Raw genomic sequence first — 27,031 nt, 5'->3', positions numbered from 1 at the left:
CTAGAAATGCAATCCTCATACTCTACATGATACTAGGCAAATACTTTAATTACTGGAACGCAAGAAAAATTGGTAGTAAAATAAAAACTTTACCTAGCGAGGACGGGGGTGCGTGATCTACAGTAATACCACGAAAACCATATATTACTGCAATTATGGTACATCAATTCCCCTAAAATTAATTGGTGAAAAAAAATACAAAATATGAAACAAGGGTTTTTCTGCACAAACCGCGAGAGATTAGGTCACACCTAAGGAGTCATCCATCCTGTGATTCTATCGAAAGCTGCCTTGATGAATCCCACAAATGACTATTATCATCCTAAATTAGCAACTGAATAATCTACACTCACCAATAGACAAGGCACTATCACCAGCCGGCAAAACCTCTGAAATCATGAACCTATGCCAAACCAGTCCCAACATGATATATTGGGAAAAGCAGGGAAACTAAATTTTAAAGACGAAAATGATGCATGTGTTCCCAAACCATCTGGTATTTGATTGAATCAAGGCGCTTGTGACACAAGTCAAAATGCCCTTTGGTGTACTGTGTTTTCACCCATTTCATCTATGAGTCAACCATTTCATCTTGCAACTCGCTCGGGGCAACAAGTCCTGGAATAGAAAGCATTCTTTGTCGTTCCCTCTCTCTCTGAGCTGCAGCCTCTTCAGCATAAAGATCTTTGTTATCCTGCAGTAGAGGGGGACAATTAACAAACCATAGGTGCTGAAATACACTAAAAATATAAATTCCAACACATCATGCTACGTTTGTAATGTCAAATAATCTACAGAACAAAGCAAACCAAAGTAGTCAGCAGTCATGAATACATAGGACTACATTCAGGAATTAGAATACCAGGCATGTTGTGGAATCAACAAAGCTACTTTTTGAACACTGATTTTTCAGGTCATTGACCAAAGTATGAGTGCTTTGAGCGAGAAGTAAAGGATTTTTTCAGATAATATAAGCTGTTTTTTTAATAGGAAATACTTTTCAACAAAGAAAGTTTAAGAGAAGCCAAACTGGCACAAGGTTCTAAAAGGCAAAAAAAAAAAAAAAGACTATGAGAAATTTGAAGACAAAAATACCCATAACCTTGCAGAAAATATAAACAATCATCGTATGTAACAGCTTAGTTAGCACAAATATGATGCAATATTCTATTAGTGCTACTGCATAAAGCATTACCTGAGCTGAAAATTCTTTGGATTGTACAAGAAAATCTCGTATGTGGGTTTCAAATGTGGGGAGGTCATTGGTGGACTCAAAAAGGCCATTAACAAATTGAGTAACCTGAAAATATCTTGAAGTTGGTCATCTACTTGGGGGGGGGGGTAATATAGTAGTTGTTTCTCCTCAATTACCTCTGAAGCAGTCATGTTTGGAAATGAAGTGCTTAAAAGGTTTATCGTAAACTCGCGTACAAAAGCTGCATTACTTGGGTATGAATAAGGATTTGTAGCAGCATCCCAAAGAGGCTCAGTTAGGGCACCAGTTTCTGCCTGAAAAACCTCAGACTCCTCATTACAGCGATTTCTCACTGAATAATAAAACAAATAAAAGCATGATTTTGAAACTGTACCAGACAGAACAAATGTTGAAGCACCAAGACATGAAATTTGAACCCAGGCTTATGAAAAGTGTCTGTCAAGACAGCAAATATCTCTTGCTCAATTGTCAAAAAGTATGTTCGATAAAACTGATTACAGAACTCTGATTCCTGTTTAATATTACAAAGAGATTTAATGAGGGAAAACTTGAGGGAGGATCAGAAATCCTCCAAAACAGGAAAAGCTATGCACAATAAAAAACAAGAAAAACTGGCAAAGAAACTTTGAAGGTCAACAGTGAGTGTTATGAACAAAATAATATACAAAGACCACACCTGAAACTTCTTCAGCATCTCCAACAAGAGGTTCAGCCCAGTTTCAGCAATATTCCTTTCTGTATGCCGAAACGCCCATATTATTGAATCCATAACAAGTTTCAGTTGCTGAAACAGATTACAAACAACATCAGGCACAAGCTACACAAACTAAATTGGAAGAGCAGTCACAGTCAATATTAGGTAAAATCAAATAAACTTCCATGCAGTTGGTTTAGCATAGGAGGAGTGCGAGCAAGAAACACAACCTGACTTGACAAGCAGATCAAAGCAGGGAAACAATGAGTAGCTATGGCACGCAGTAAAGAGAAGAATTTTAGCCGATGCTCTGGGTAATCTTCAAAATTTTTTGTAATCATCTGTGTAACAGAATAAAAGAATAGATACAAATCAGTTGATATCTAGTTGCAAATATTCAATAATTATACATCGACACAATTGATAGAAAATAACTGATGATGAATAAAAAAACAGAACTTCAAAATGATTTCAAACCAGTTTCTGTAAATTTAAATCTTGATTAACAGAAACCACAAAGTTAGTCTACATTCTCCAAAAACAAGGCATGTAAATTTGTAAAAGCGGATTATTGAAAAATAAAAAGAAAGTGAATGAGGGCTGGCAAAGATGGAAGTCAATCTAAGGGTCATTATCAGAATGATGATTGAAGAGAGCATTAACATCCTAGCCAAATGACGTACTATACAATTACCTCCAGTGTACACTGGAATACAGCTTCAAATATTTGTGGGACATCTTCAACCATGGCAGCTTTATATCTGAAAGTATACAAAAGAGAAATATGAGTGATATATACTATAAGTAATTATAATAGAAAAAACTTAGCATACTCTTCCCACAAACAATTTTTGGCCACGGGTTGGGATCAGATACTATAGGAGAAATATAAATGTAGAATTTTGAGTGTTAAAGCTCCATATATTAATTAATAAAAATAAGCAAAACTGAGAAAAATTGACATACTTGTTTACAATTGTGGAAAAAAGTGACAAAACCTCTGATTCCCTCGCATCAGGCACATTTCTGGCATAATCTCCTAGAACAGGATCCATCATTGGTGGCACAAATTGTTTTCCAATTTGTGGTTGATCTTCAGCCTTGTCCAAGAATGTCTCAACTAGTTTAAGTGTTTCTCTCTTAACCGAACTGCATCAAGAACAACACTATCAACATACTAAACAGTAATTTGGTTAGTAGAAAACCAATGTAATATTAATTAATCTTACCGTAGAAGTTTCACATAGGATGTTCTAGATGCAAAAGGTCCCCCTTCTGCAATACTTTTTGATATAAGCTCACTAAACATTCTGTTGCAGGTAAAACACATTTAATATTTACTGGATAAAAAAAATTTAATCCAATGTAGACAAGTATCTATGCCAAAACGATATGAAGATGATTTAGTTAACAGAATATACCTGTACACATTCAACATGTCCAAAAAGATCAATGTGATCTGTGGCAGGAAATATGTTCCTAAAGAAGATGCAACACTCGTATTCGTCTGCAATTTAGAGGAGAGTTAAATAACAAATTTATTATCATGAATTTGGGGGGAAAACAAGCGAACTACAGACCTTGGACTCGACTACAGATCATAATGGTTAGAGATGTAATATATAACTATTCATGCATCTTCACCAAACAGTTTGAGCTTTTGGAATAATTAGTTTAGATATGGAATTAGAAGCCTACATTACTAAGAGGACAAGAGTTCAATTCTTCCTTCCCCATTCTTATAGTAAAAAATTGAATTTCAACAAAAGGTAAGAGAGCTTGTGCATTGTCCATGCTTCAAGAATCAAGGCCAAAGGGCTCTTGCGTGAAGGGACATATTAGAGATATAACACAAAACAATTAATGTGTCTTCGCTAAACAGCTTAAGCTTTTGGAATAATAGTAAATGTTTTACAATTTCACATCGAAGCTCGGAAGAAACCTAACAAATTAATCGAAGAACTTAGTAAAGGTGACAAGAAAGAAGAACAAGTCAAAATTAATTATAAAGATGAAGAAGAAAAAACAAATAATAAAAATATTATTTGATGCAATTAGAACTGATTTGAACGAAAAAACAATAGAGTATTTTCCATTTCAAAAGGTTTCCAAGCACATAAAAATATATACTCCCTCCGGTCTCAAATAAGCAAAAAAACTTGCACTTAATAAGAAAGTTGGTTAGAATCACTTTATTATACCAATTTCATTTATTAAAAGATAAACTCTTTTCCTAAATTACCCTTCCTTGGAACTTGATATCAAGAATAAATGAGTGTCATTGCCCTCAATTAAATGAAGGGCATTTTAGGAATGATCTCATTAAATATGGCAAACTTAGTTGAGATTTGCTTATATTTGAGACCAAAGGTTTTTTTTTTTGCTTATATTCAAGACCGGAGGGAGTACGGCAGAGTCACACAAAAATTACTATGATGTTATACCTGCAATATATTAAGCACATTTCGGATTACATCTTGATCCTTCAGAAAATCAGCATTTTGATGTGCCTTCCCTATAATTTCCATCCATCTCTGCAGAAGAAAATGAGTAGGATCTCTGGCATTATAACACTTTGCTTCCATAAAAAAAACATTAAAGAGATAAAGGAAATACTGCAGCTTCTCATGCAAACAGATAACCTGGTTTGGGAGCACCATCAACTTTTGAAGATATTCATCTCTCTTCTGGGCATCAGACTCTGCTTGAATCATGTTACCAACCTAGAATATTATAATATAACTTAAAAATATGCACATACAAATATAAACACATAACATAAGGCTAAAATCATCAATCAACAACTTAAGAGAAAAAATGGATACAGATTCATAGAACGTGTTTATTTGATGGGGTTCAAGATCTGCAATTGTATTTGGAAGGCCAGATAGAAGTTCAGAAACAAATGGCTCATTTTCTCCAACCTGACACAATAATGGTCATGTTTATTATTATTACTACTATTTCATCAGATATCAAGTACTGAATGCATACGGAAGAGAAAAGCTAGACTCTGCTTTTCGGAGGATGCAAAAGGAATGAAATTTTACCTGGGTGATTACAAATTTACGCTTGCACTTCTGGACTATTTTCAGAAATGTGTTGCAGGCCATATCCTAAAATAAGTTAAACATAAACAAAATTATGCGTGAATGAATTCCCAACAGCAAATATATTCTACAGTATCACACCTTGAGTTGGAATCAGTTTATAAAAGAAAGCAGAGAATTGGAGACTAACTTCATATTTTGTTCAAGCAACTTTATATATTTTTTTTATCGGCAAAGATAATATAGTATTTATATAAAATGAAGTACCAGAGGTGCTGATATACACATATAAGGTATACCTTACTGCTGGTTCCACAGTCAGAAAATCCTAGTCTAAAGGAGAACCAAAGTAAGGATATAATTGAAATATACATGTGTTGCCCTGCAAACTGTTCTAGCCTCTACTGATACAAAAAACCTTGACTAATACTACTTGACCATTGGCTAAAGTGGATTGTGAAATCTTTTTCAAAACCCCTTAGCCAAGTCCAGATGAGGAATGTAGCATCTTCAAGCAACTTTATATTAAAAATAAAGAATCTAATTCTGATTTTTAAGCAACTTTATATTTGTTTCTTGAAGATGGTTTATATACGTTACTAACTGCCGTGTTTCTTGAAGATTGTTTTCTAGTTATATGGACACTGAACACTTCTCTGCCAGGGCCTATGACTCTGGGACAGCAAATTCGGTTGTATTTTGTATATTCTGTGTGATTTAGTACTGCTCTTCTCCAATATATCAATTGATGTTCTATCAATCTCAACATTAAATCATTTGACATAAACCAAGCTCGTAACATTAAACAAGGACAGCCTAGGTTTATTCTAACAAGTCATGAAAATATCATCAGAGACAACAGACATCTGACGACTAACAAAATATCAAGGAAAAAAACAAAACCTGAACTCCAGGATGTGACTCATGCATAAACTCAAACAACTTGTTCACAACAGTTTTTAGAAACTTCCAATGAGCTCTTAAAAACCGGGGATACTGCCCCACAACATACCTGCCAACAGAAGCAACCAGGCATTATTCAACAAAGGAAACACACCATTTAACATAGTGTAAATGAATACACAAACATTCCTTACATGATATTACTTGCAATAACAGCTTTGTTATCTTTTCCCTTTGTGATTTCACATAGATTTAATAAATCACGAATGACCATAACCAAAAATCTATTTTCCTGCCACAGAAAAAGATGTGAGTTATAATTCTTTTCAAAAAATCACAACCAATAAAAGAATCAACAAGAAAAACACATGTAATATAATCCAATGGGCCTGCCTTCCAGGCTTGCATCTCTTGCATTGCATTTCACCCAGAACCCTTTCTCCCATAGCACATCTGTTTCTTCTATGTCAAGGGAGGTTCTTGCCTCCTTTTGTGCTCTATGTTATGTTCTTACCAAACCATCACCTATGTGACCTGATATATTCTTTTTTCAGCCATACTGTGACTTTTATTATATTCTTGGTTTTTCTGTTATTCGAAATAATAATATTTATACAACATTTACAAAATACTTAATACAATCAATAAAATGAATATTTAAATTTTTTTGGAATTTTATATGATATTATTATATTATTAGTTATTTATACTGTCACTTATCATGCTTTGTATTAATATTTATTTATATTTTTGGTAGGATGTTATGATCCTACTACGTCACATGGTCTTTCAACCCTCTCTCAATCATAGTAGGATCCTTTTTTTACAACATTGGGCACAGAACAATGCATATTGGGTTGTTGACAGTACCTGTTCTTCCACCATGGAACCAGATATAGATCCTATTGCCCAGCACAGTGTGTTCAAATTGTTCCATGTCCAGTCCTCACCACTAAGTTGTTTACTTAACTTTCTCAGCATCTGCACATTACAACATAAGAGTCCACTGCATCAAGGTGTGATATTTATGGAGGTACAAAAATGCACTAATTTCTTAATTGTCAGTCAGTATATCAAATCACCCATGAAAATAACATTTCCATACAACATTGGTAAATCCTTGGGTTAATGAAGTTCAGCTTTGTGTGTTTGTGTACAATAGCATATATTGAGGTTTGAACCTAAGACCTCATGCAAACTACCCAAACCCCTACCAATAGGCCAACCCTAGTGGGTTTTAAAGTTCAGCTTATTATCTTTCAAGCAACACCTAACATAAATTTCCATCCTGATTATACCCTTCAATGAAAAGAAAAAACCAGTTCATATTTGGAAAAAATAAAAGATATCAACATCCCCATAATAAAGTTTGAAATAGATAAGGGAATAATTTATCTCCCTTAAAAAATAGAACAGATCCACTGCTTTCTAATTCACATACCTGCTTTTCAGTATCATCATGGTCAAGATGTGACAAGTAAATAAGAGTCTCCCTCATAATCTGTATAATTGATTGAACTTTGACTAATTAGAAAATATGATGACAGAAATATCTCAAATTTATTAGTTTATCATCTGATAAAATACAGAGAATGTGGCTTCAAAATACATTGTATATCTATGTGTGAATATTAGAAATTAAAGTATGGCAAAGGTCAGATTTCACCTTATTACCTTGTATTGAACAAGAACATCATTGTCCTTCATTGTTTCACGGACTATATTACCATTTTCATCTTCAACTATGAGAACCTCTTCTGGTTTGGCCATACGACAGATCATAAGCATTCTCAACTTTGACATGGGACCGGCATAAAGCTGCCGGTGCTGAAGAAGCTGTGAACCAATGCCATCAATCATACCAGGCACCTGCTTGCCATTGAGAAACATACCATGACCTTAAATTATATCAAAATAACACGACAGACAAGGAAACTATTGGAAATTTAAAATTAAACAAAAATACACCTTTGAAAATGTTGTAAAAACTTCACAACATATTATTATTAATTAAAAACCATTTTCAAACAATGTATATTCCAAAATAATGGTTTTTGGTTTGTGACCAACTGATCCAAACTATATCTTGTAAATAAATATCTTAGATCTAATAACACAAAGACCTGTAGTAAGAATACCCTGTGTCAGTGCAAGTTAAAGAAAAAATCAAATAAAAACTTACTGAAGAAAGAGAAAGTAAAAGAGTGAGAATATAAAGGAAGAAATGCCATAGTTATTACAGATAATTTCACCAGATTTGATTTTATTCATTAGATTACATTTACAGCATTGTACTTAAATTAATTCATTAACAAGTATACTAATACATTAATTTTTTTGGGAAGATGGCATACAGAAAAGGAGCAGTATGAAAAGCAGAAATTGTTCTCTTAATTGTTTTTATAGTAGGAATTTATTGAGACTGAAAAGAAAATTAGAGGTAAAGGAGGATAAGAAATCCTCTTTAGAAAGAGAAAAGTATAGAAAAACAATTGAAAGATATCAATGTAGTAAACGATGGCCAAAATATGTAACAGGCACACAAAAAGGACAGGATTCTATTTTTCCACATGAAAGTTATTTGTGAGGGAAAAGAGAATCTCCAGCCCTTGATTTTAACAATCAAGACCAAGGTTATGAGCAAACATTAAAGAGACAGCACCTGAAGTCCTATCATGTTTGCTGCTGCAGGGTTTTCCAAGCTACGGTTTGGCTCAAACAATTCTGAAACCAAGACATTCCAGTAGTCCAAACAGACCTGATATTTTTCACAAAACAAATACAAATACAGATATTGTGCAATTCAGAACACTATGTTAGGACACTTTTGGGAATGGGGAGAAAGAGAGGTCGGTCTATCAGGCTAACTCAAGAATGAAAAACAAGTTTAGCAATCAGAACATAAGAAATATGTAAATGGAAGACATATATGTCAACATCATCATACCTTGAAAACCTCAGTATCATCCACATATGAGATATTAATAAGATATTCAAGACCCAATAGCAAAGCAGATATATTCTCTTGAGTGGATTCCAGAATTCGAACGTGAACCTGCATAAACAGAAGGGGATCACCACACCTCTAATAGAGACTTGAAACTCATCAAACACACCGAAAACCAATACAGGCCAAAAAACAAAGGAGAAAGATAAAAGGAGGAGGAAGAGGTGCTACACAGATGCAAAAAAAAAAAAGGAAGAAAATTTAGGCACAACAATTCAAGATACAAAAAGGTGAGTCCATTCTCAAATATGCCACAAGCAAGATATGATACACAAAGCATAAAAAATACCCAAACAAGGCCACATTCTTTCACCTGGTCTCATTACATTTCATGAATATAAACCTGCCTTGTAATCACAGACACAAAAACTGAGAAAATAAACCTGCCTTGTAAAATGAGGTGAAGAACAGTGCCAAATTCTGTATAAATGCCTAAACAGGGAAAAAAAAACTGTCAGATAGTTGCATCACAAGTAATTTATAATTTAGTAGTAAATCAGGCAGGTTTATTTACTTGTTCCTCACTTTGCCAAATTACAGAGACTTACTTGTTCCTCACTTGAACCATGTGAATATGCCTCGGGTATATTAGTAGTGGGCGGAAGTATGGTCTGCATTAAACATTACATTATCCCAAAATCAACCAAAGAAATTTCCACATAATCAAAATAGAACAAATGGATATAGGAATATGATAAAGCAAATAAACAAAATACAATGTGGAACAAAATGTTAAGTTATTCAAAGTTCAAACACACCTGCAACTGACCCATGAATATATTATACATCTTAATATGGGCATCATAGTAATTCCCAAATTGAAGGGCTGCTACCTGTGAACATGAAAAGTAAATAATAATGATCAAGAAAGTTTAAGGTAAAATCATAAGGACTTAGAAGATGGAGGATACCTCAGTTAAACATTGCAAAGTCAGGTTCCGATATGCAGGAATTGGGAAAAATTTTAGCAGTGTCTTGAGCTGTAATGAACATACAGCCAAAAGATTTCAGAATTCCTCCAAGGCAGTGTTACTTAAGCAGAAAACCGCACCTACCAATGGTGATTCAAATATATATCCCAAAGGAATCCATGATAGGAATGCATACAATGTAGACAGTGTTGCCCGTATGAGCTCAGTCCGTTGGGACGCTGATAGCACATATAAGCACAACTCATGTATGAGCTGAAATTCACTGCAAACAACCACATATAATTCTTAGCAATATATAGCCACTCCCTAATAACTTGTTAAATAAACAACTAGAGCCTGAAAATCAATAATTGATATCCAGCATTTAGACACCAGTTTCAGCTATAAAGAAAGATAAAGAAGATTGCCATCACCTGTAAAAGAGATATATGCCTTGATAAATGTAATTCCGTAATTATTTTCTATATTGTTTAGATGAGCATTGCTCTATATAGATGATCTGTAACAGAAGCTCATCAGTCTTCTGCATTTACTATACATTTCAGTAAACATTTCAATTTAGAATTCTCCCTTATTCAATTAATTTAATACACCCTTCCCGTGGTCAGGACCTACCTCAATGGTATGTCCTCCCTTGAACCAGAAAAAATGAAAGATCTCCAAAGTAAAGGAGAAATGAAATAGAACCCAAAAAACATTGTATTGTAAGTTTTTTATATTAACAAAGTCATTAACTGTTACCTACCTATTCAATGAGTGTTTAAGCTCTTTTATCTTCTGCTGAGTCATCTCTCCTCTTGAAAAATCAAAAACCTCTTCACTCAAGAGCTGAAAGAACATTTTTGTAACGTTACTAATTGATTAAAGGAACAAATGTAAATGAAAATTTGGATAAAGTTACCTTCAATATTGCCATACAATTCTCGCAAATTGTTTCACTAGTTTTAGCTGCTGAAACAAGGTCAGGAATGAAGCTTCTCCATCTCACTGGCCATTCATGCTTCAAAATCTGCACATGAAGGTTTTATTTGAGCACAAATTCATATGTAGTTAACCAAATATCAAAAGAATGCACTAAAATATTACAACAGTTTTATAAAATGAAAGGCAAAAGAAACCTACATATCCATTAGAAAAACAGAGAAATCCTATAGAGAATGTATCAATTTCAGCTAGATAAATAATACAGCTGGTTGAGAATAACATGAATCATCAATTTCAATAATATTAGGTAAATACAGCATTATAATATTATGTAAGTACAGTTCTATTTTTACCTGAACTAATATAATATTGAGTTTGTTGACATACAACCGGTCTGTTCGAAATGAGGCCTCATTACCAGAAAGCTATGCGAAAACAAAGGGTCAATAACAATACAAAAAATGCAGTAAGACTTTAAGAATCAACAAAACAACAAATCAAGTGTGGCTGATACCTGTACAATAACATCAGAGATGAAATTTTTCATTCCATCTCGCTGGTCAACAGGTAATGCATTCCATCTATATTTAATTACACCTTCTAGAACCTGTATATACAAGCACAGAAACATGTCTAAGAAAGCCATGTAAGAATAGAATTAACGTAACAAAGTGGATAACTTGTTTGACACCTAACAATGTTGCCTCCAAGACACTAAACTGTAAACCAGTCAAATGCAGAAATTAAGATGAAAAACCAACAAAGAAAACACACACACACTCACCCCAAAAAAGAAAATACACAAGTAAAAGAGTCAATAGTTCCATCCAACAAAATAACACCAAAAGATTAGTTTCCATGAGCCTTCATGGCAACTGGAGTATACAGGTTAAGATTTTCAGCAAATATAGTAATCTAGATTCAAGCCCTCTGGGAATACAATTATCGCTACAAATACTTCCACTCAAATATTGATTAATTTTAACTAAAACACCTAACTATATGTCCTTTAAAGTAATCATGCATCCTGGATTTCACTTGTCCTGAATATACAAAACAATGGATGAGGTTCCTTTATAAAACAAATGTAATCAGTCCTGAATATTCATTCGGACATCACCATATAATTTACGGTACTGTGTTCCTGGATTTCAATTGCAGAACAATTCTGTTGAGAGATGACTCCATGAAATGGTATAATAATTTAAAGTAAACTATCCAAAAATTTCTTTCACTTCTTAGATTACGTGTTACAGATGAAAAATAATCGACATTAATTATTTACCCCAAATGTAGCAGATCAACAAACAAACTAACCTGCAAGGCAAAGAACTTGGTATTTAGGCTTTGAGTGTTCTGCAAAATATGCATGACTTGAAGCCACGTGTCTGGATTATTTTTCAAATCGCGCAAAATCTGATCGGCAGCAGTTCTCTGCATTATTATAATACAAACAATGGTTACTTAAAAACACACAAAAAACAAGCATGCAAGCATAAAAAAAAATAGCATGTTTTCTACATTGACAATACTACCAAGACTTTTATTTCCCAAGTCTACTACCTTAGTGAACCAAGACAGTGCCTCGAGAAAGTATAATTATGGAAGGCGAAAACAATTTAATGGTGAAAAAAAATAAAAATAGCTCCGTATAGCTCGGAGAGTAGCAAACTCCAACTGAGCAAGTTAGTTCCGTATGGTTAAACTGTTTTTAGGCATTGGGAGAGACAAAAAGGCAGTGAAAGAGTACAAGTTTGGAGAAGCAGAATGGTGAGTGGAGGCGAAGAGAGTCGGTGAAGCAGAAATAGGCGAATTACGGAGAATGTTGAATCGCGGAGGCATAAGCGAAAAGAGAAAGAGAAAGAGTAAGAAAGGGAAAGGGAAAGGAGGCGCGACCTGTTCCTTGGATCCGGTGCCATAGAAGGCAGCGACAGTGGCATCGAGTAAAGGCACATCAATGGGTTGGCTTAAATCTCTGAGCTTCTCGGCGGCCATGGGAGTGATAAACCCTAGAAACTCAGAAAGAGAATGTTGTGAAAGATTTGATTAGAGTTTAGATGGAGGAGGATGAGAAAAGAAAAAGAAAGAGGGAGGGAGAGCAAGTTTGGAATTCCTACTTTATATATAGAGAGACAACATACATGGCAGCTTCAATTTGAAGCAGAGTTTGAAATTTCGGGAATTTATTAATTCATTATTCACTTTTTTTTTTTTATTTTCCTTCTCCCGTCACGACTGTACCCCATGGCCAGCGCGACCTTGTTAGACATTAGATGAACTGAACTCTCAACTTCTAAAAAACTGAATTCAACTAATAGTTTCGATGAATTGAACTGTATAATATACTCAATCAAATTGCTCCGAATTACTTCAAAATTATCTATAAAAATACTCTAAATTATTTGATTTGTTTTCAATAAACATTTTATTTTGAAGTAAATTTTCACATTTTTTAATCCCAGTCACTGTTCAATTCGGTTCAAGCATTTTGGAGCAGTTCACTAAACTATGTAACAGTTCACTTCAATTTTTTTAGCACAATTCAATTCAGTTTAGTTTTTTTTAATAGCCCTACCAGCTAATGCAAATATTAAATAAAAAACTTAAAATACAACGTGTTAAACAAAATTGAATTCAAATGATTTAAAATATTTTTAACTTAATTTTTCAAAATAAGAATAGTTTTATTTCAATTTTTAATTATAAGAAAAAAGTCCTACTAAAGACACTAGTTAGGGTTAATAAAAAAATTATTGTCAAAATTGCATTGAAAATTATAAAGAGGTGTATTTTTGTAATAAAAGCTTTCCACTTTTTATTTCTTAAACCAATATTTTTAGAGTATTGATTGGCATCTTTCTAACAAAAATAATTCATTCAGTTTCTTATTTTTTTCTTGAAAGACTAAAATGTTAATCAGTTACTGTCATTATTATTACTAGTGAAAAAACAAGTAACTGTGTATATCGCTGCACATCTTTTAGTAACTTTGTTAAAATCAAAAACTAAAGAGGAATGTATTACCTCAAATAAATATTTATTACACAAGTACTTAGGTAAAGAAAAATAAAGTTAAACTATTTTTATATAAACTATAAGTTATTTTTATAAACTTTCTTAAATAGCTTTTAAAATAATTTCAATATAATTTATGAATAAATGATAAGCCATTTCAATAATTTTCCTAGACACTTACACATGTAATTATGTATGTTATTAAATGGGTCAAATAAATTGTAAATAAGCTTTGGGCTTAGGCCCCTCTTTATACCAAAAAAAATTTGTAAATAAGCTCATTCAAAAACATACCCCAAGTTCAATATCGTATTAAGGGAGAAGACAAACCTCCATGTGTGATGTTAATAACAGCAAGAAGCCATGAAATAAAACATGAGATGTTTTTATTATGTAAAAGACAATTGAAGGTTTTCAGCACGTTATATTAAACAAAATGGTCAAATCAAATGGCATTGACTTCAATTAATCAACCTCTGTATTCCATCAAATCAATCAATGCTCATTCATTGTTATTGTCAATTCAACTACTTGAAGCGACAGTGACCCTTTCGGAAGAACGTGAAGAAAACGTAGAGACTGAACTCAAATTTTTATCAATAATGCCAACAAGTTGGCTCCAATTCATCCAAAATCCAACAGCGATGAAAAAACTAAAAGTTAATAATGTTAATTGTACACTTATGATCAACATAAAAAATAAGAACATATCATTTTTGGTTTCTTCTCTTTTAACCCCAAACCTGTGATGTCTGACTGCCTTATGATCCCCAGTGTAAGGAATGAAACCGTACAAATGCCTGCTATTGAGGCCAGAGTAATCTTTGTATCATGTCACTAGTTCTTTCGTTGGTGTGCAGATCCACTTGCAAAGTTTCCCAAACCTTTTTTGGGTTTACGATTTCATCAGGAATAACTTAAATTCTCCAATATGAACAGAAACAGGTTGCCAACTTGGTGTGCAGTCTTCACAATACGATACAATTCGATCCAGGATTTGAATCCCAATTCAACTACCATGGTTGAGACAACTTTACCTGTCTGATGTTTAAATCAATGAAACAAAGCAGTCACTTCTATCCTGATTACAATCACAACCCATCTGTGGCAATGATAGGTGTCTACGAAATGAAATTTGGCGGAGGCATGCCACTCAAACAATACTGCAGCCTATAGGACAAGAGATATCATGTAAGAAATGACTCCCCGAGCTATAAAACTTGCAATTTCTCTGCCTTCCTGAACCAGCATGTCCGTCATTTCTTCATGATACAGAAACTAAGGTGTTCCATGAAAATTTTTCAGATGTTTAAACTTTAGATTACCTTCCATCTGAAATATGTCATACAGGCTACATCAAAGAATTATAATAATACCCAGCACCTTAAAATGAATCAATTAACCATAGCCCACAGATATAGCATCTTTATTATGTGCTCTGCCGTAATGAAATGGTTGCCTCCACATATTTGTCAAAATAGCTTAATGAGAAAGTATTACGAGAAACAATAATCACTTCCTCAGTCACTTTCTATGTCCATCTCATCACGTCCCAAAGTATTATGAGCTGTTCTATTGCCAATCATAATATTTGCCAATTCTTGAATTGCATAGGAAGTGCTTTGCCTCATCTTAGCAGCCAGTATTTCAATGTGATCTATAAACCCTAAACCCAAAAGCCGATTCCTCAGCATCTCAACAGTAGTAACATATGGTGGTATTCCTTCATCAATCATCATTTCAAAATACTTACATGCCTCCTCTAGCTTTCCCTTCTTCTTACAAAAACCATGGATCATGACAGAATATGTTGAGACAGAAGGATAAAACTTTTTGTCCACCATGTTCTCCCAAACTTCAGTTACCTTATCAAACCTTCCTATCCTAATCAGCAATTTGAGCACCATGTTATATGTATGGCGATCAGGAAGACAGATATCTTTTTCCATTCTAAACATTAACCTCAGGGCTCTATTGACCTCACAATGATCACAATGGTAAGCTTGTATTGCATTATAACTCCAAGTGTCTGGTTTTACTCCTCTAGAAATCATTTCATCCAACAACTGATAAGCTTCTTCCACATGTTCATTCTTACAAAGTTGTTTTATAATACAATTGTATGTAAACACATTAGGCAAAAGGTTGTACCTTCTCATTTTATCAAGAACCCTGAAAGCTGATTGCACATCATCTGCATCACAATATGAGTGAATAAATATTGAATAAGTAAAAGCGTCTGGCTCGACTCTTTTTGACAACATATCATGAAAAATATTTTTAGCTTCATCCACACGACCTCCTTTGCAAAGAGCCTGTAACAAATTATTATATGCAAGCAAATCCACTGGACATCCTTGTTCAAGCATTGCTTGAAACAGGTCACAGGCTTTCTCTGAATCACCAATCTCACCCCATCCACTTATCAAAATGCTGTAAGTTTTAGCAGTTAACGAGAAACGATTCTTAGCTTGATGAAAAAGTTGTTGAGCCTGCTTGACATGCTTCCTTTTGCATAAAATGAACAAAAGCTTGTCCAAATCATGAATGGTTGGCTTAACTCCAAACTCATCCATTCTATTGAAAGACCGAATTGCACCATCTGGTAAATTAGCTTGGCTATATGCCCTGAAAATGAGCCAGAAAATTTCACTGTTGATTTCATAATGATGAGACTCTCTCATTTCTGTGAGAAAATCCCAGAGTATGGCAAATTGTTTACAACTTCCCAAGATTTCCACCAAAATGTGGAAGCTCATAACACTGTGCTGAAAACCTGGAATTGATTTAGCCCAAAGAAAGAATCTGTGGGCTGAGAAGCCGAGATTCTTGCACCTCTTCAAGACCTGTTCAACCAAATTTGTGGATAATTGTGCTGAAAATGGATTGAGAGAAAGTTCTAGATCATGGTGAGGGTATCGGTGATCACTGAGTAGACGAGATATCTCATTCACAAGGTCAGGTAATAATGTCCCTGAGACTTGTGAGGTTGGGAAAGAGTGGAAGTGATGGTAGCTGGGTTTGTGTTGGACAAGAGTGCAAAAGAAAGAAGGTAAGATTTTATACTTGGAAAAGAGTGACTGAAAAGCCATTTTGAACAATGTGGTAATGAGAGAGATTAATTCCAGCACCGGGAAGGATTCAACTTCATTAAAGCACCTTCAATCGAACATTTTCCATTGCTCAAAATCTTGGCTTCTAAAGATGTGAAAGTCATGGATGTAGTGGCCATAGCGCATACAACTTGTTTTCTCCCCTGTTTAGACATCAACATGAAATACATTATATTTTTTATCAGCTATCACAGAACAAATAACTAAGTTTTTACCTATATTCAACACCTAAAACACAAATGCCAGACATGGCACTTAGCAGTATTTGTGAGGCTTTTATTATCAATAACTTGAAGAAAATAAATAAGATTCTACTAGAAGTCGTACAACATTGCAAACACAAGAATCGAGCCTCAATATTAGGAGCTGTCAAATGGGTCAGCCACACAGCCCAGGACCATGTGGGCTAGGGGTAGGGGCCAAAAAACCCATAGGGCCAAGTAGCCCATGTGCCAGCCCATTATAAGAGACACAAATTCATTCACAAAACAACAAGCGAGAAAGAGAGAGGATCCAGTCTAAAATATTTTCTTACTAGCATAGATTGAACTGCTGAAAATTAATGTAAATCAAATTCTCGTAAATTAAATGGTTTTCAGCAAACTAGTAGCTCTACTCAGTGTTTATCAGTGCATTAAGAGGAAAAATAGGCTTCTTGATGCACACCAATTATAATGTGCATTTATCCAGTTCAATAGCATTTGACTTTTGATACGAAAACTTACAGAGAGTAAATCTTGCTCAAAGTGCCATCTTGCTATTAATCAATACTTATAGGAGCTAAAGTAGCGTCATCCTCACCTGTAAGCAGAAATTAACTATATATAAGCAATCATTTAATCAGGCATTGACAGAATGATAAATTAATACATCTGTACAAAGCTGAACCCCCAATGATAAGCTTTGTAGTGCTGTTTTTCCTGCTAGCTACCTATTAGCATCTTTCAAATATATAAAATAAAATGACTAGTCCTTAATGTAATATTTGTAATACATAAACAAAAAATCTCTACAGCCCTATCCTGAAAATTTAAATCCAATTATGATGTGACAGACAAATATTAAAAATAAAACTCACAGTGATTCAGTCTTCAATCCTCAAATCCTTTTGCTTTGATGAAAGGCGAGAATCAAGTTCTGAGGTTAGGTTAAAGCAAAAGAGTGTGGGAAAAAATGGGGCGGGTCGTAATCCTCTGAATCGCAGATTAAAGCGTTCAGAATAAGAAATTGCTTTGCTTGTGAGAGAGTGGCCACGCACGCCACCACGAGACGAGAGGGTTTAGCGAGAAATGCTTAATCCTCCGATCGAAAGAAGTTCCGACTCAATTAAAATTTATTTTAGTTTCCAAATCTACCCTTCTTTTGTTTTTTCAGCTTTGCACGCGCTACTTGAAGAAGCCGTCGTTTAGGCTATATATATAACAAGAATTAAAACTTAGGCAGAAGTTAACTGTATATAGTGTTAAATGAATTAAAACAGTGGTTAAGGGCCAGCTTAGTCCTTATGCCGGGCTGCTGGCCCCAAATTCAAGTAGGTATAGGATTAAGATTAACTATGCTCAAATTTTTTGAAGATATGTGTTGACACATTTTTTTTATGATTGTTAACAAGAATAAGTGTCTTTAAAAAAAGTAAAATTAACTTTTAAAAATAAAAATTTAATTTTTTTTTGTTTTTTTTCTTTCCTATCACTTTTCTTCTAATTTAAATTTTAAACTTTTATTTCCTTCTATCCTCCTTTTCCTTTCCATTAAACTAAGGAGTAGGAAATGAGAAAGCTCTTTTTTTTATTGCTACGGTACAACAACAACAACAACGCCTTATCCCACTAGGTGGGGTCGGCTACATGGATCAACTTCCGCCATAATGTTCTATCAAGTACCATACTTCTATCCAAATCATTAAGTTCGAGATCCTTTTTTATAACCTCTCTTATAGTCTTTTTGGGTCTTCCTCTGCCTCGAATTATTTGTCTTCTCTCCATCTGGTCTACTCTCCGCACTACAGAGTCTACCGGTCTTCTCTCTACATGCCCAAACCACCTAAGTCTATGTTCCACCATCTTCTCTACAATAGGCGTTACTCCAACCCTCTCTCTAATAGCTTCGTTTCTAATTTTATCCTGTCGAGTCTTACCACACATCCACCGCAACATCCTCATCTCCGCTACACCTACTTTATTCTCATGTTGGCTCTTGACCGCCCAACATTCTGTTCCGTACAAAATCGCCGGTCTTACCGCAGTCCGATAAAACTTTCCCTTTAGCTTGATCGGTACCTTTGCATCACATAACACCCCCGATGCTTTTCTCCATTTCATCCATCCTGCTTGAATGCGATGATTCACATCCCCTTCAATTTCCCCATCATCCTGTATTACAGACCCAAGATATTTAAACCGTGTGACTTGAGGGATAATATGGTCTCCTATTTTCACCTCTGAGTTAGAAACCCTCCTTCTTTTGTTGAACTTACATTCCATATACTCCGATTTGCTTCTGCTTAGGCGAAAGCCATGTGTTTCTAGAGCTCGTCTCCAAGTTTCCAACCTCTCATTCAACTCCTCCCTCGACTCTCCAAGGAGGACTATGTCATCTGCAAAAAGCATGCATCTCGGCGCTATCTCTTGGATTTGTTCCGTGAGGACATCCAGAATTAAGGTAAAAAGGTAGGGGCTAAGGGTTGACCCTTGATGCAAACCAATTGTGATGGGAAAATCGTCTGATTCTCCACCCTGTGTCCTAACACTAGTCGATACCCTATCATACATATCTTGGATAGCTCGAATATATGCAACCCTAACCCCTTTCTTCTCTAGAGCTTTCCACAAAATCTCTCTAGGCACTCTATCATACGCTTTCTCCAAGTCAATAAAAATCAAGTTCAAGTCTTGTTGGGCCATGCGATATTGCTCCATCACCCGCCGTAATAAATAAATCGCTTCCATGGTCGACCTTTCCGGCATGAAACCAAATTGATTCTCAGTAACTTGAGTCTCCTTTCTTAATCTCCGTTCGATCACTCTTTCCCATAATTTCATGGTATGACTCATGAGCTTGATTCCCCTATAATTTGCACAATTTTGTATATCCCCCTTGTTCTTATAGATTGGCACTAACGTGCTTCTCCTCCATTCCTCTGGCATGCGTTTTGACCTCATAATTTCGTTAAAGAGTTCGGTGAGCCACTCAAGACCTCTATCTCCAAGAGTTTTCCACACTTCAATAGGTATGTTGTATGGCCCCACCGCCTTACCGTTACTCATTCTTTTCAACGCTTCCTTTACTTCCTGTTTCTGAATCCGACGATAGTACTTATAGTTTCGGTCCTCTTCTCTTGTGTCTAGACTGCTAGAGTCATATCCATATCCATCATTAAATAAGTTGTGGAAATACGCCTTCCACCTTTCCTTGATATCTTTTTCATGCACTAAGACTTTGTCTTCTTCATCCTTAACACACTTTACTTGATCCAAATCTCTAGTCTTCCCCTCTCTACCCTTAGCAAGCCTATATATAGATCTTTCTCCGTCCCTGGTTCCTAGAGCTTGGTATAGTCCGTCAAAAGCTAGGGCTCTTGCCTCACTCGCCGCCTTTTTGGTTTCATTTCTAGCTATCTTATACTTATCCCAAGTTTCAGAATTTCTACACCTAGACCACTCCTTGAAACACTCCTTTTTTACTCTAACTTTGCTCTGAACATTTTCATTCCACCACCACGATTCTTTACCCCTAGGTCCAAAACCTCTAGATTCACCCAACGTCTCTTTAGCCACTTTAATAATCTCTTGGGACATCTTGTTCCACATATCATTTGCACTTCCTTGTGATTGTCCACACCATCCCTCCCATATCTTTTGTTGGAAGATTCCTTGTTTCTCACCCTTCAAGTGCCACCATTTGATCCTTGGTGCTACCATAGGACTTCTTCTCTTTGCCCTATCTCTAATTCTTACATCCATAACCAAAACTCTATGTTGGGTAGTCAAGCTCTCTCCCGGGATAACTTTACAGTTCAAGCAATACTTCCTATCAGACTTCCTGATAAGGAAGAAATCTATCTGAGAACATGTCCCTCCACTTTTGTAAGTGATAAGATGTTCCTCTCTTTTCTTAAACCATGTATTGACTATAGAAAGATCCAAAGCCTCCGAAAACTCCAAGATGGATTTACCCTCCCCATTCATCTCCCCTAGGCCAAAACCCCCATGCACCCCCTCAAAACCTCTAGTCACGCTACCTACATGTCCATTGAGATCCCCTCCTAAGAAAACTTTCTCTCCTTGGGGTATATCCTGAAGTACCCCTTCTAGATCCTCCCAAAATTTTACCTTAAAGTGTTATGCTAACCCAACCTGAGGTGCGTACCCACTAATAACATTAAAGGTGTCCTGTCCCACTACCAATTTTAAGGCTATGATACGATCTCCTACTCTTCTTACATCCACGACATCCTTCTTCCACTCCTTGTCCACAATAATCCCTACCCCATTTCTTGATCTGATTTTTCCCGTATACCATAGCTTAAATCCCGAGTTGTCTAATTCTTTCGCTTTTTCACCTGTCCACTTAGTTTCTTGTAGGCACATAAAATTGATCTTCCTCCTCACCATAACATCCACTATTTCCATAGATTTTCCAGTAAGTGTGTCTATATTCCATGTACCAAAGCGAATCCTCCTGTCATGAATTAGCTTCTTTACCCACACCCGTTCACGAAAATGTGGGAACCCTTGCTTACTTTTCACTACATCCGGGCGGCGATGCAGCGGCCCTTGCTCTTTTGACACTGTACTCGAGCCATACAGCGCGTTGCTTCCGGGCAACGACCTAGCATTCACATTATTACGTAATTGATCCATGTCATAGAGATTCGACAAAGTTTAACGTTGGCTGTCGAAAGCCTAACACAACCCTCTCCTTTTATCCGGGCTTGGGACCGGCTAAGAATAGCAAAGCTAACCTAGACAGGATTTTTTTATTGCTACGGTGCCAAAAGGAATTGATTCCCAATGCAAGTTTTCAGTATTCTATTGATTTTAATGGTTGCTCATGGGTTTAATTTTATGTTTCACTATTGGATCTCTTTTCATTGATAATAATTTGATTTTTTTTTCTAAAAACAATTAAAAAGAAAATAAATAATCAACCATGCTTGATTTCATGATGAAAATTTTTATTATGAGAGTATTCTTCTCTTTTACTCTTCCCCCCTCCTCTTTTTTGTGTGATCGATTGTCAGACAATTTAACGTAGATGTTGACATGTAATTGTTTCCTTGTCCCATTCTATTAGATTTCAAATAAGAACGAATTTTAATTGTCTGGAATAGTTTGAAACTGACTAATGAAGAAAAAAAGTATTGAAAGATGGAATGGTGTACCTGAACTGAAAATGAATAGGAAGTTGCGGTGTATAACTAATAACTTGCTTTTGTTAGTTTCTACTCATATCTTTCATTGCAAGCTATATCATTTGGTGGTGAGATATGTCTTTCCCCCCTCCCCCACTCATTTTGTAGTGTTAAATGTGTTATCCACGTAACAATATGTGGGATGCAAATAGAGTAAGATTGAACAAAAAAATACACCGGTTGTGGGAGAAGAAGGTCTAATGATATTGAAAATGTGTATTTATTGAAAGAGGGAATGGTATTCGAACTAAATGGATTCGGTAGTTGGTATAACTTTCTGTCTCGTTAGGCATATCTACTCGTATTTATCATTGTAAGCTGTATATCATTTGGTGGTATGTGCTTTTATCTCCACTCATTTTTCAGTATTGATTGTGTCATCCACGTAACAGTATATTGAATGCAAATAGAGTGAGATTGGAAACAAAACGTACCTTGATGGAATGGGGAAAAGGTTTGAATAGAAAGTGTATATATTTATTATCATATTGTGTTATTCAATCGTAAAAGGTGATCAATATATAAAAGGGGAGGCAAATTATTTTGTCAGTCTTGATATCATTTGTATTTTGCTGTACAGATGATATACACAAAAGTGAAGAATATTTACACTCAAATAGTGCACAAATATCCAAAGTAGAAAAGGAAACACACACGTACCCATTTGCATAAGAGAGAAGGCAACTTGTGTCAGTTGGCCACCCAGGGAGAAAAGTAAATCATGCGTCTTCGAATCTTTCTTACGGAGTCATAGGCAAAGACATCTTAGTGCCGACGCTTTTCGACTACGTAATTATATTTTCTCACTCTCACAAAGTTGAAAATGATAAATGTATTCTCATCCAGAGTCCAAATGCAAGACATATATACCAACTCTTGTTTTTTCAACTTACTACCCATTTTCAGTCCAAATAAACGGCGGCATAACCCAAATGATCGATAGTCAATTTGTCCTCATTTTTTTCGATTATTTAAAATCAAATATCGCTAGCAAACAAGGTTACATGCAATCTAAGATAAAATTTATAATAATAAAGATCATGAAAGAAAAAAAATCTAAAACAAATGCCTGTTATTGATAATTAGGCTAAAAAGCCACCAAACACGTATTATTATTTTAATATAAACGTACACAAACAAACTCTAAACGAGTTTTTTTTTTTTGGTGGTTGTTGTTGTTACAAACCCCAAGCAAGTTTGAAAAGTGGTACACAATAATGAAATAATATATGAGGCATCTCAGATGGCCACACTATGCAAAACAACAGTTTCAATGGTAAGTCCAGGTCCAAAACCGAACAACACACCCCATTCAAGTCCTTCACCTGTGGTTTTATGTCCATTTTCAGCAGATTTCCTCCTCATCTCATCCAAGATGAAAAGAACACAAGCACTTGACATGTTCCCATATTCACTAAGCACATCTCTAGTGGCCTTCATCTTCTCAGGTTTGAGACCCAACTTTTGCTCAACTTGGTCTAAAATCGCAGGCCCACCAGGGTGTGCAATCCAAAAGATGGAGTTGTAATCAGAGATGTTCAATGGGTTGAAAGCCTCAAAAAGTGCCTTATCAATGTTCTTTGAGACAATCCCGGGAACATCCTTGAGGAGGTGAAATGTGAGTCCAACTTCACGAAGGTGTCCATCAATAGCACCTTCACTGTCTGGAGCAATTGTTTGTGCAGTCCAAACAAGCTCATACAAAGGCTTCTCAACTTGTGGAATTGGGTCAGAACCAACAATGACTGCAGCAGCTCCATCTCCAAACAATGCTTGGCCCACAAGACTATCAAGGTGAGTGTCACTTGGCCCACGGAATGTGACTGCAGTGATCTCAGAGCAGACAACAAGCACACGTGCACCCTTGTTGTTCTCAGCCAAATCCTTGGCCAAACGAAGAACCGTGCCACCTGCAAAGCAACCTTGTTGGTACATCATGTACCTCTTCACATAAGGGCGAAGGCCCAATTGTTTGGTGAGTTGGTAATCAGCACCAGGCATGTCCACACCGCTAGTGGTGCAGAAGATCAAGTGGGTAATCTTTGACTTTGGCTGGCCCCACTCCTTTATGGCCTTTACTGCAGCCTCTTTCCCTAGCTTTGGTACCTCTACCACCACCATGTCTTGCCTAGCATCCAAAGAAGGTGCCATGTAAGCACACATGTTTGGATTCTCTTTCAAGATCTCTTCGTTTAGGTACATATATCTCGTCTTGATCATAGACTTGTCACCTGAAAATTAGTCATAAAGAAATAATAATGTAAACGATCTATATTGTATAATCAAGACAACAAACACCATAACGAATTATCACCTCTTTTTTTTTTTTTTTTGAAAGGGAGAGTTAAAAGACTAATAATCTCTAACTATACATAATGACTAGCTACTATTGAAATGCAAAAACCTATCAATTTAATTTTTAACTATTTAGACTAAGTAACTTATAAAAACCTTGATGCCATTTTAATATTTGCACCCAATTAGATTTATTTATTTATTTATTTCAAGAATGATTCGCAGATCGACGTGATAGATAATATAATGTAACGAGAAGACAGAATTAAGATGTGCCAAATTAACAAGTGTTATTTGTATAAATTAAAACGGATGTAGAAAAACAATTTTGTAGAAGTGAGAAATATGGAAAAATTAAGATGAGAGTATGGCAGTACATACACATGCGCTGAAATTTCTCTTTGAGCTCGGTCATGTGGTCACTGTTGGTGATTCTGAAGTAGTAATCAGGATAGGTGCTCTGATCAACACGGTTTGGTGGGTTTGCAGTTCCAATGGCAAGGATGGTTGCTGGGCCTTCTGCCCTTTGTGCCTGCCTGATCTCAGCTACGCTAACCATCTTTCCTGATTTCAGATACCAATGCGATTTGATTGAACTCAAAACAAGTCACAGCTAGCAGTAGTAGAGAGAATTAAGCTGTGGTTTGAAGTTGCTTAGGGAGATAGCATCTTATATATATGTAGGGAGAGAGTGGATGGGAGGGTAGGTGAGTATCACGTGCATGCACCATACACACGAACATATTTTCCACCGTTTACTATGACTGCTTGTTAGTATGTGACCTATGAGTTTGGTGGCATATGCCCGCATGTTTTTTCAACACCGCCTCTACCCCTATTTATTATTTTATTTTCAGGCAATAATTGGGGATATTTTATGCATCTCTATCTACCCCATGCATCAACTTGGGTATCCATAAAAAAAACCAAACATGTGGTTGACTTCTGACCAATTGGAATTTGCAAGTGTAACTGAATTATATGTCTACTATATGTTTTATTGGATGGAATTATTATTTTTTATATTCGATGGAATATTAGCTTCAGTACTTTAATCTTTTTTAAAAAAAAAAACTACATCATACATGTACTAATTATATTGGTAACTTATTCAATCACAGATGATTAAGTGTGATAAATTTATTGATTCTCTTAAAATTTATATTATAAATGTTTTTAATTGGTTAACACACAGTAAAAAACTTTACCTTAATAATAATGTATGCTCATTGAACTCCTTTATTTTTCGACGGTGTACTTTTATCTTTCTGTCTCTTAGGTCATTAATTATTTTTATAGTATTTAGGCCATTAATTATTATGCTTACAATAATTTATGATTACTTTTATTGAGATCGTTGTCGTCCGCTCGTGTTAACGCTACTTTTATTAATGTAATATTCACGAGTCATATAGGGATGTTTGAATTTTATTAATTTGGGGAAAAAAATAAAGAAATTTTAATTATAAACTAATCCTAAATACAGGTTAAACTGATATAAACACACTTTTTTTTATGTTATTTTCTAACGTACGTTTAATTTGAGTCAAACCGTGGTAGCGTGGCAAGATATGACACCACTTGGGTTGGTAGGTAGCCTGTTAAACAATATCAACGGCCACGATTAAATGTAATATAAAATCTACAGCTAGAGTTGCGCCACATCACCGGGTATTACTGTACCTCATTTTTTTTTTCTACTTTGATGGCCCGTGTGTCAAGCGAGACTTGACTGGATTCAAAACCAATAAAAAAATGTCACCACTGAATATCATCAAAAAATTAGATTCCAAAGTGAGTAGTTGATTCTTGAACGGTCAAGGGATTGGAGCTACCTACCCATTTCATACACCAAATAAGCATTTTTATTTTTTAATTTACTTGGTACTATATATATATATATATAAAAGAAAACTTAGTAGTATAAGAATAGAATAATAATATTTTTTTGACGAGGGAGAAAAAATAATAATATTTAAGTCTTCATCAAATGGTTGGTATACTTGCTCGGTTGGATAGTCATATACAAAGGATTTGATCCCATTGTAATTTTAGAATATGATATTCACTTCATATCAATATATAGCCGCCACCACCTTTGTTGATGAGTAGGAGCCACTTAGTATGAAGAAGATCAAGTTATATGGTGGCGGATGTTATGGTTTGCCACTGTTGCATAGAAAACTTTAGGGATTATTAATGTGTTAGCCATCAATCAGAGACCCTTTTATTTTAAATAGACACTTTTTCATTTTTTAAATTCTTTCACGAAATTGTAAAAAAAAAAATGTTTCTTTTAAATGTTTAAAACACATACTAAGTTTAAGATTATTATAACGTGTTAGGTCAGTCATAAAATGAACCCTATGGCAAGCTAAGTTATAAAGAGAATTGGTTATAAATGTAATAACGAACTCAAAGTGAAATTTTAGCATAAAGAAGTCTAGTTAGGCAAACTATAAGCTAGTG

The 27,031-nt window shown here is 35.2% G+C and overlaps 3 protein-coding genes across 7 annotated transcripts; all 3 read right to left on the bottom strand.

Moving 5' to 3' along the window:
* Positions 1-126: 126 nt before the first annotated feature.
* On the bottom strand, positions 127-13,012 carry LOC100783433 (protein EXPORTIN 1A). Of its 5 annotated transcripts, XM_041017423.1 has the most exons (33): positions 12,844-13,010; positions 12,623-12,735; positions 12,044-12,160; positions 11,241-11,333; positions 11,080-11,151; positions 10,704-10,811; positions 10,548-10,630; positions 9,926-10,064; positions 9,782-9,850; positions 9,629-9,703; positions 9,419-9,481; positions 9,258-9,302; positions 8,811-8,918; positions 8,526-8,621; positions 7,538-7,732; positions 7,305-7,364; positions 6,734-6,844; positions 6,058-6,155; positions 5,864-5,972; positions 4,961-5,026; positions 4,736-4,834; positions 4,553-4,633; positions 4,355-4,444; positions 3,332-3,417; positions 3,140-3,220; positions 2,877-3,059; positions 2,605-2,671; positions 2,141-2,251; positions 1,893-2,000; positions 1,590-1,727; positions 1,372-1,509; positions 1,196-1,300; positions 127-694 (listed from the first exon to the last, which is right to left on the bottom strand). In XM_041017423.1, the coding sequence occupies exons 2-33, from the start codon at positions 12,719-12,721 to the stop codon at positions 572-574; spliced, it is 3,216 nt and encodes a 1,071-aa protein (XP_040873357.1). In that variant the 5' UTR covers positions 12,722-12,735; positions 12,844-13,010; the 3' UTR covers positions 127-571. The 5 variants fall into 5 exon arrangements, with proteins under 5 accessions (XP_040873357.1, XP_006573825.1, XP_040873355.1 ...); XM_006573762.4 differs by having other exon boundaries at positions 1,196-1,509; positions 12,844-13,012; XM_041017421.1 differs by having other exon boundaries at positions 1,196-1,509; positions 12,868-12,987.
* Positions 13,013-14,331: 1,319 nt separating this feature from the next.
* On the bottom strand, positions 14,332-18,247 carry LOC100794364 (pentatricopeptide repeat-containing protein At1g52640, mitochondrial). Its single transcript, XM_003516684.5, has 3 exons — positions 17,933-18,247; positions 17,580-17,655; positions 14,332-16,997 (listed from the first exon to the last, which is right to left on the bottom strand). Exon 3 carries the CDS (start codon positions 16,831-16,833, stop codon positions 15,262-15,264), a length of 1,572 nt encoding a protein of 523 aa, XP_003516732.1. The 5' UTR covers positions 16,834-16,997; positions 17,580-17,655; positions 17,933-18,247; the 3' UTR covers positions 14,332-15,261.
* Positions 18,248-23,322: 5,075 nt separating this feature from the next.
* Positions 23,323-25,294, bottom strand: CHS7 (chalcone synthase 7). The gene is made up of 2 exons (NM_001353380.1): positions 24,944-25,294; positions 23,323-24,498 (listed from the first exon to the last, which is right to left on the bottom strand). Exons 1-2 carry the CDS (start codon positions 25,119-25,121, stop codon positions 23,507-23,509), a joined length of 1,170 nt encoding a protein of 389 aa, NP_001340309.1. The 5' UTR covers positions 25,122-25,294; the 3' UTR covers positions 23,323-23,506.
* Positions 25,295-27,031: the final 1,737 nt, after the last annotated feature.

Source organism: Glycine max, chromosome 1 (genome assembly GCF_000004515.6).
Source record: "Glycine max cultivar Williams 82 chromosome 1, Glycine_max_v4.0, whole genome shotgun sequence".
Classification (NCBI taxonomy): Eukaryota; Viridiplantae; Streptophyta; class Magnoliopsida; order Fabales; family Fabaceae; genus Glycine; species Glycine max.
The sequence above is the reverse complement of the archived record's forward strand: the minus strand, read 5'-3'. Positions and strand labels throughout refer to the sequence as shown.